The 9,130-nt window shown below is 41.1% G+C and overlaps 2 protein-coding genes across 2 annotated transcripts; one reads left to right on the plus strand and one right to left on the minus strand.

The window, feature by feature from the left end:
• The first annotated feature begins 309 nt into the window (after positions 1-309).
• Positions 310-4,487, plus strand: akr7a3 (aldo-keto reductase family 7, member A3 (aflatoxin aldehyde reductase)). Its single transcript, XM_012836823.3, has 7 exons — positions 310-677; positions 1,281-1,468; positions 2,265-2,369; positions 2,580-2,676; positions 3,035-3,134; positions 3,574-3,703; positions 3,900-4,487. Exons 1-7 carry the CDS (start codon positions 383-385, stop codon positions 4,059-4,061), a joined length of 1,077 nt encoding a protein of 358 aa, XP_012692277.1. The 5' UTR covers positions 310-382; the 3' UTR covers positions 4,062-4,487.
• Positions 4,488-4,598: 111 nt separating this feature from the next.
• Positions 4,599-7,516, minus strand: mrto4 (MRT4 homolog, ribosome maturation factor). Its single transcript, XM_012835926.3, has 8 exons — positions 7,396-7,516; positions 6,831-6,889; positions 6,629-6,732; positions 6,434-6,515; positions 6,231-6,298; positions 5,707-5,858; positions 5,529-5,605; positions 4,599-5,034 (listed from the first exon to the last, which is right to left on the minus strand). The coding sequence occupies exons 1-8, from the start codon at positions 7,421-7,423 to the stop codon at positions 4,864-4,866; spliced, it is 741 nt and encodes a 246-aa protein (XP_012691380.1). The 5' UTR covers positions 7,424-7,516; the 3' UTR covers positions 4,599-4,863.
• Between the last annotated feature and the right edge of the window lie 1,614 nt (positions 7,517-9,130).

Below are 9,130 nucleotides of genomic sequence, written 5' to 3' on the forward strand. Positions count from 1 at the left end.
TCAAAGTTAACTTGGCTCTCCTTGCAATTCGAAGTTTACGGGTGAGTCACATTTGCTGGTGTTCTGCTGCCATCTACATGTACAAAAAACAAAACGAGGGATAGGATAACAGTGAAAGTCAAGTTCTTCCAAAGTCGCAGTCATAACATTGAAACAAGTTTTTTTGTCCAGGTGTTATCCAGTGTGTTCTGTCCTTTTCAATGGAAAAATGTGAAACGTTAGACTCTGTCCCTTTCCAAATTTGGACCAATAGTATATTTCGTTGACAGCACTGCCCCTCTACGTGCATGTCACTGGTAAAACTTTTGAGACACTCCCTTATCTGTGCTTGAACGTGAACGTCTGCCCACGCTACTCAGCTCAGCTGACCCGCGGTTTTATTATGCTTGCAGTAGTTAGAGTAGGCCTTTGTGTTTTGCATCAACGACTTTTCACTGGATCAAGTAGCCTGCTCCTTGTCCAAAACCGAAACATGTCTTCTTCCAACTCAGCACACTCCAAAATCCCGATCACGCTTCTGGGATCGATGGCATTCGGAGGACGAGCTGACGCGGAGATGAGTGAAAAAATGGTGAAAGCTTTCCTGGAGCGTGGTCACAGAGAGTTGGATACAGCTTATATGTACACAGATGGACAGGCAGAGACAATTATTGGTGGAATGGACCTGCCCAACAATGGTAACTGTCATAACTATCTCAGTTTTGCACACCAGCATTACGGTCACTTATGAGTCGTCACGATTGATTGTGCAAGCAGTCACCTGCACTACAACTAGTTGGATAAGAGTAAATCTTGCGTATTAGAATGACAAGCGAGCTTCTTCAATCAAATACCGTAAATATTTACCCTTATCGACATTTTCCTGTGTGTCGGTCAGTGTCTTTTCAATGTTCTGTGTTTTGAGAACCTTAATTTATTTAGTGAATTACCTAAATATTGCATTACACACACGCAGATTTTACAGCTTTCAGAACTGCTGCCCCAAAAGCAGCAGTTTATGAGGTGACTCTGGCCCGTCATATATCCTCAGATAATTAGTGTCAGTTAATGAATTACTTCAGAATCAACTCACGAGGTTACTCTTCAAAAGCTGACGTCCGTTGGGATTAAGAGGCCAAGGCAAATTTCATGGAGTTTCAAACCTATGTATAGGCCTTTTTTGCCAGAAATGTAATGTCCTAAAATGTTCATATCATGAATTTGCATACATACCCACTCCCTAACTCAAAACTCAATACCCCCCCCCCCCCCCATCATTGTTTCAATCTCTCTGTCTTCAGTGAGTTTAGCCACCAAAGCAAACCCATGGGACGGAAAGACCCTGAAGCCAGAGAGTGTCCGTTCTCAGCTAGAGACGTCTCTGAAAAGGCTACACACCCAGTGTGTGGACATCTTCTACCTGCATGCCCCAGACCACCAGAACCCCATAGAGGACACACTTCGAGCCTGCAATGAGCTGCACAAGGAGGTATGACAGCAAGGCATTCATTAGTGACCTTTTATTGACCTTTAATGGCCATTAGGAGGACCACTGATTGATTGTAAGTTAATGTGAATGCACAAGATGTCTGTACTTTTGAATAGGGTGTAATAGGTGCTTATCATATAGTTGTGTAACCATAACGTTTTCTTATTCATTTACTTTTGTAACCTTTGTTGTATCCTCTCCACTCTCTGTTATGTCTTGGGTTCTCTCTGTTCGTATAGTAAGCCATAGATCATAGTATTTCCTTGGCATCAGAATGCTGTTGTTCATCCAAGGCTAATACACCCATACCGATATTGACATCCCTTCAGAAAATCACCCAAGAACCAATAGAAACTTCTCCCTAACAAATACCTAGGATAGTGAAGATTAAATCTTTATCATTTTAGTCAGAGCCTGTGGTGCACATGTCTCTGTATTTTGTGACTGACTTCACACATGCGCAACGGTTGGATAATACATTTTGTGATTTAGACATTAAGGCCCCGTCCACACGGAAACTGGGTTGCCTGAATCCGGAACAGTCTTTGGATCCGGTACTTTTTAAGAAGATACTTCCTCAACTGTTGATCCTTCCTCAATTCAAAGGGAATTTACACCACAATGTGGTGGTCCAGTTCCCACCCTTTTGTCTAGGGCTAACGTGGGTCAAAGCCATTATTTGCTGTCTGGAAGAAGTTTTTTACCCCAGATAGCAGGTCCATTTCAAAGGGAAAAAAGGCACTAATCAGGTTACTCCAGCTTTTTAACACTGCGTGTTATAATCCTTCCTTTTCAGGGAAAGTACAAAGAGCTCGGTCTGTCAAACTATGCATCCTGGGAGATTGCCGAAATCTACTGCATATGCAAACACAACAACTGGGTTCTTCCCACAGTTTATCAGGTAAGGGCATAGGATGTGGACTGTATTCCTTCATCTGAAGGAAATCTGACATTTTAATTTATTGAATGGATGAGTGCCAAACAACCAAACAAAACAAAAACAAACCAAAATCTGTGTTGTCAAACCTTTTTGATCATCTAGACATGCCCTCGTGTTTATATCATAGCTTATGACTCCCACTCTCTTGATGATGTCTTCCCTCCCTTACAGGGCATGTACAATTCCACCACAAGACAGGTGGAGACAGAACTGCTGCCATGTCTGAGAAACTTTCACATGAGGTTCTATGCATACAACCCCCTGGCAGGTACTATGATGCAAAAGTCTGACTTGGACCTCTCTTTCCCATCTTTATTAGTATTACTGATATCTCTGCTCTAAATTCACATAACCTAGTCATAACAGCAAGAAAAACACACAAAAATAGTGTTTAGCTGTGTGGATGCCGTATGTATGTGTTCATCAAATGACATCGTCAGATCTAAGAAAGCTTCCAGCGCTAAAAGTTTGTGCTGCTGAGACGAAAGTGACTTGGACTATTAAAAAAAAAAAAAGCATGCAATGAATTCACTTAAGAGTGATAAGAAGATGAGTCTCACACCATATTTCTGCTCCAGCTGTTAGCCATAGCAGCAGCTCATCTGACCGTGTCTCTGTCCACACAGGCGGCCTTCTCACGGGGAAGTATCACTACGAGGACAAAGACGCAAGCCAACCTGCCGGACGCTTTTTTGGCAACAACTGGGCAGGTGCCTACAGAGACAGGTAACGCGCGCACACACAGAGGAATCATCTTCGGGATGTTCATGCCAAAAATTCAAATTAAGCCACAACCTATTGTCCACAATTCCATGCAAGTAGTCACTCATGTTAGGCTTGTAGCACTAAATTAACCTAACCCTACATTTAATTTAATTCCACAGTATAGAAAAGTTTGTACACAGAAAAAAATTATTCGGAATCTTTTTTTAATCTAAAGGTGTGTAGATAGTTTTGATTTGTTGATGAACCATTCCCTTCATGAATGTGAGAGTGTCATCACATGTTGTTTTTATCCAGGGGTTAGTACTCATATGGCTATATGATGGTGTTGACCCCATTCTATACTACATAAACCACAGGACTGAGAATACAAGTCCTACATAAAGGAACTTGAACGGCAGATACATGTACTTGAATAACTTGATATATGTGTGTTGTGCAGGTATTGGAAAGAGAGCCACTTCCAAGGAGTGGACCTGGTTCGAACGGCTCTTGAGGCGTCATACGGTGCAGAGAAGCCCACTCTTACCTCAGCCGCTATCCGCTGGATGTACCACCACTCTCACCTCAAGGTAGCCATTTTGGGCGGTTTAACCGTAATCTTCTGTCAGAAATCTTTGCTGATGTTACTTTTTTTTTTAAATGTTTCAAAGATTCAAGTTCTGCTGTATTTATGAAACAATCACACCCTGTCTGTTTTGATTATATAAGTAACTGCTGTTTTAAAATAGACCTAAATAGACCTCCTTCATGCCCGTTGTTTGTCAGGGAGAGCTTGGCGATGGCGTGATCGTTGGCATGTCCACCATGGAGCAGCTCCGTGAGAACCTAGGTGCCTCTGAGGAGGGTCCTTTGAAGGGGGAGGTGGTAGAGGCCTTCAAGCAGGCCTGGGACCTGGTCGCCCACGAGTGCCCCAGCTACTTCCGCTAAAGGGACCTGGTCGCCCACAAGTGTCCCAAACTACTTCCGCTAAAGGGACTCACCCGGTTAAGCCTGCTGATCAGGCATCTGAAAGGACTGGACTAGACAATATTACACAGAGGACTTGAGATGCTGTGAACCAAGCATTAACCTATTAATTCCCCATTGCTATTTTTTTTTAAACCATGCCAGATGAGAGAAATGAATCTACTCCTCTTGGTTGAGAGATTTGCCTTAAATATGAGAAGCTACAGTTGACAAGCGATTTAGAGGGCTACACTGCTCTGTGCCTTCACAGCTCAGTGTAGTTCAACTGACTTAGCAATACTGTGATGAGTTTAGCCAGGTCACACTTTAAGCACTTAAATGCCATATAACAAGCGCAGTTTCTTTCATGTTTCCATTATTATTAAAATAGTTACATTTTGTATGGCCCTTGTGTGTTTTCTGGGTTTTCTTTACAGCTGAATGCTTTTTGTACTGTGATGGCCTCTTTACTTCTCATCAATCTATTCCACAAATGGAAAAAAAGCACGTGAACCTGTCTACATTACATTTTGAATGTATTTAGCATCGGTGACGGTTACAAAACATCCTTTGCAGTTTAGGCACTGGCATTTACACATAATAATCAAACAAGAGTGGGAATCTTAAAAACACTACACAACACAAATATGTCCAGAGATTCCACAACTCCAGGGATTTTGTTAGATGAAAAACAACAGCAGAGAGAAGAGAAAAAAAAAAAAAGGTTGGTTTGGGGGGCAGGTCCTGCTGAATGTCACATTAAAGTCCATTTGAGGGTCAATTCTTATTCACTTCCATCAATCTCTTCCTCATCCTCCTTGTCTTGCATACTCTCGCTCTCATCCTCCTTGTCTTGTATGCTCTCATCTGTAAGCAGCTTGAAGTCCCCTGTCTCGGAGTTCCACATGCACTTTATCGTCAGTTTGAATTCCGCCATTTGAATTGCAAAGAGTTTCTGAAAGAACAAGAACAACATTAGACACATAGCCAACATACAACATCTGCATAGTTACATCACACTCAGTTTCAAGGTGCAGTCCTCATTCCTAGCGAAAGATTGTTGACATTTTAAGTCAACAACTAATCAAATATGTGCCTCCCTCAGTGCTCCTGAAGCAACATTGTTGATTGGCTGTAACAGTGTATTGCAGCTACTTTGTTTCCCATTTGCAGAGCTAGGACTGTACCAACACCAGAGCTTTTCTGAGCGCACACACAGAACGGACAGCTGGAAGACTGAAGAGAAATGTGCTGAATTTGACCAAAAGTGCACTGGATTGGAATCAACGACTGCACCTTTAACTAGATTTCTTCAATAGGTGAACTGCATCTAGTATGAGGGACGCTTTTACTTATATGAACGTACTTTCATTTCAGCGTTTAATTAATACTTTAATGCGTCATTTTCAACAGAATGGCACTAATTAGCAAAACTAAGTCATCACTTACCAAAATCCGAGCCTGTTCAGGTGTCAAAGAGTCTCCCTCCTTGCACACCACAAACTCTTTAATAAGAGTGACCACACCTAATAACAGACACAAGGCAATACCATTAACACAGGAGACTTTAGAAGTACGGCACAATTCATGAGATACTTTCAGAATTCTTTCTCTGCCGATCGCTCACCTTTCTTCAGGGCCGTGGGCAGACCTAACTGTCTGAGCTGGGGCTCCATGGAGTGAGGGAACTGCTCCAGCGGTCCCTCATCGAGGGTCACGGCCATCTGTGCTACGTTTCCCGCCCGAGCGTAGTCTATTTCTTTGAAGTTGTTGAAATATCTACATGCAACAGACAGACATGATAGGAGTGTTTGAAACAATGTCAGATGTCATACAGTGGGCTTGCTACAAAATGCAACTTCATTCGCCGTTATTTCATACTTGACAATGATTGTATATCTGGTATGTACATTCATGCACTTGGTGCAAATATGCAAACTTGCTATTTCTCAATACACATCGTGATGTAAAAGTATGAGAGTAAAGTATGAACTCAAAGTTACAGTTAGTAAGTTGTATTATGAAGCATCTTCTCAAAATGTGTCTAAGGTGGATCCACATCACAAAAGGCCTGCTCAATGCAGTGCTAACTAAGTGTGGGAACACAGAACACCTTCACTGATCACACATAGGAGTCGTATTTGTACTCACTCTTGCACCTCCTCTTTTGTTTTATTTGTGAACAAGACGCCAACTTCACCTTTCAGAAATCTACTGACCTGCAACATGAACAGTTTTTATGTTTTTATGCCTCACACACAGTACACAGATAATAATGAATTAGAGCCTCAAAGAGACAAGAACGAAGTAGAAACTACAATGTGCATTATCCAGATCCTTTAAAACATGCTCACCTTGTGTAGGTTGTCCTTGTATTCATCTGCTGGTCCTCTGCCCAAAGCAATCATCATTACTTTGTTCTTCCCAAAAAAGAACCTGCAATAGAAGATCCATATCTAGGTGATGTAAATGCTAGGCGTTGCTAGGCGTAGTGTACAGAGTACCTCAAAAATGCATGACCCATCAATTTACAGGGGAACAGATCTTACCGACTATGTTTCCATGCTGTCCTTATGTCTTTCAGTTTGTTGTTCCTCATGTGCTCCACGGAGAAGATGAAAACGTTTTTGTATATGTCCACACATTTCCGACACTGAAGAGAACATATGCAACATGTAAGTTAGATAACGGAAACAAACTTAAGTAACTACATGGATGTTAAGGTCATTAAAAAAAAAATAGTATACGCACCTCCTCAATTAAATTCTGTTTAGATTCCAGCCCCTTCTTGGCTGTTTTTGTTAAGGATACTGAAAAGTGGGAAATTAAAGTTATTCTCCATCCATTTAGAATGGCAACACACTTCACCTTAAAGAACTGGCTAACGTGTACACCGACAACAGCCATCTATCTAACTAGACATCTTACCCCTCAATGTTACTTAAATGCATTTGGCTACAGGGGATGCTAACACGCTGGAAGTTCCGCTGAGGCACCAGTGCAGTAGGCTACACAAATCTCGAGACAACTCAATCATAAAATTATCAAATACCAATCTCAGGGTTGTCCGACAATGTCAGTTCAGTCTGAATGGATCAACATTCAACATTCGGTTAACGTGTTATAGTGGTGTTGTGAGGCTAAAAGCACAGCAGCTAGGTGCTAAGTTAACGTTAAATCATTTTGAACCCTTTAACGATGGTTTGAAGCGTCACTTGAAACTTGTCGTTATGGCTTTTTCAGATGAATTCACACAGGATTGCAGTTCAGCAACTTGTTGTCAATTCTAAAAAGTACCACAATAATTTAAACTTACTTTTCTTATCCCTCTTAGACTTCGGCATGGTTCTCACGTTGTACAAGGACCATGCAGTAAAAGACAGCACGCACGTAGTAGGACCCCAAATGCTTTACTCTTCAGAGTTTTCCACGGACCGCCTGTCTGAAATGAAAGCAGACTTAATAAAAGATTAATTTGATTCTAATAACATACATTACATTTCAATAGCACACAATTCATTTATATCATAATTACAGTGAATTGTTCTATGTTTGGATTTTCTCTTACACCGAATGGAAATAAACGACTCAGGCAAGAATCTAGGCATGCCATAATCTCTAAAAGAGGCATGTGTGGTGCGATTCTATTTTTCTTCACCTGGTGGTGCAGTTGTGCTGTTGAAATATTTTACAAATCTTCCAGGTCAATGCCCATGGTCGGCTGACAAAAGTCTGATGAGTCCGAAATTGAGATTGACTGACTAGTAGAGCCCGCCTGAAAATGTTGTGTTATTTGTGTTACACTTATCGATATGGCCTGCAGTCTTACGAGGAGATTCAAGCAGAAGTGTTCCAAAATCATTATGCTTGATGTTACTGTGCATCCATGCTATTGTTACAATTCTTGAACAAACACATAGGCATACACGCATTAAAAAAATATAGCATTTTATGACCTCGATTTTTTTGTGTTAAAGCTGTTTTTGTTAATATGCCATGGTACAGTTGGATATGATTCGCCCTGAGAGAAATATAGACAGGAAAAAAAAGAGCTGACTGTTATGACAGAGTTACTGACTTGCCCTGCACCTTTAGAAAGCATAATCCTTTGAGGGGCTGTCAGGCCTTCACCATGAGAGCTTTCACAGGAAAAGAAATTAAACTGTCAAAACACTTCCCCTCTGGTTTTCGACTCTGCCACTCTTCTGTCGCCCCATAACAGCCATAAAACAGCCGTTCACTCCCTCGCTGTAGTCTATTATTGCAGCTGTCAAACACCGCCACCACACATCAGACCGGAACACTTTAATGCCAAAATGATTATAGCTAATCATCATCATAACATCAGGTACACTGACAAACTGTGACCACATAAATAGACATAACAACCAAATTGTCTCTGTCAATGTTATTATTAGTATTTTGTCATTAATCCATCTCCATGTTATGATCTATGCATTCTCTCATTAATCCACTTGTATTTGCATGCATGCATGTATAACACCTGTAAAGCACTAGGTGGAGCTCTAACCCACTGTCAACTGAACCAACACCCTTTATGTAGATTCATTTTCTTAATTACTTCGATACAATTCTAAAGATGGTTAAATCCCTTCCAAAGTGTCATTTTCACACACAAAAAAGCCCAAATTGTTTGGTAATGGAGTCTACACAGACTTAATGGATTCTGGCCCTGACTAGAAACTATACTGTAGGCCTTTTCAATAAGCTAAATTACATAAAGAGATTATGTACATTCTTTCATAATCTGCACACTTTGTTCTTGAATGTAAATCCCTTAATTTCCTAGTTAGGGTCAGCCCCAAGTCTTACTCATTCCGTTTGCAAGTAAACAAAGTCTTAAGAGATTTTGAAATCTGTGTTTATGGCAAAGCTTGAGGATGGAGATATAGCTGTGCCAATAGCACTGTCTTAATACAAAGAACGTGACACATCTGAACTTTCCCCAAATGGCTGGATCCAGGAACCCCCACAGCCAGAAGAAGGCTCGTTCATATGGTGTCATAAAGATCTCTTTTACACTTTTACAT

Source organism: Clupea harengus, chromosome 5, assembly GCF_900700415.2.
Source record: "Clupea harengus chromosome 5, Ch_v2.0.2, whole genome shotgun sequence".
Taxonomy (NCBI): Eukaryota; Metazoa; Chordata; class Actinopteri; order Clupeiformes; family Clupeidae; genus Clupea; species Clupea harengus.

Excerpts from the sequence above, each read along its gene's own strand:
- akr7a3 (XM_012836823.3), top strand. The coding sequence starts at position 383 with ATGCTTGCAGTAGTTAGAGTAGGCCTTTGTGTTTTGCATCAACGACTT. Across the intron at positions 1,469-2,264 it reads GCAATGAGCTGCACAAGGAG|GGAAAGTACAAAGAGCTCGG; the intron begins GTATGACAGCAA and ends CTTCCTTTTCAG. Across the intron at positions 2,370-2,579 it reads TTCTTCCCACAGTTTATCAG|GGCATGTACAATTCCACCAC; the intron begins GTAAGGGCATAG and ends CCTCCCTTACAG.
- mrto4 (XM_012835926.3), bottom strand. The coding sequence starts at position 7,423 with ATGCCGAAGTCTAAGAGGGATAAGAAAA. Across the intron at positions 6,733-6,830 it reads AACAGAATTTAATTGAGGAG|TGTCGGAAATGTGTGGACAT; the intron begins GTGCGTATACTA and ends TGTTCTCTTCAG. Across the intron at positions 5,035-5,528 it reads CTGAACAGGCTCGGATTTTG|AAACTCTTTGCAATTCAAAT; the intron begins GTAAGTGATGAC and ends TTGTTCTTTCAG.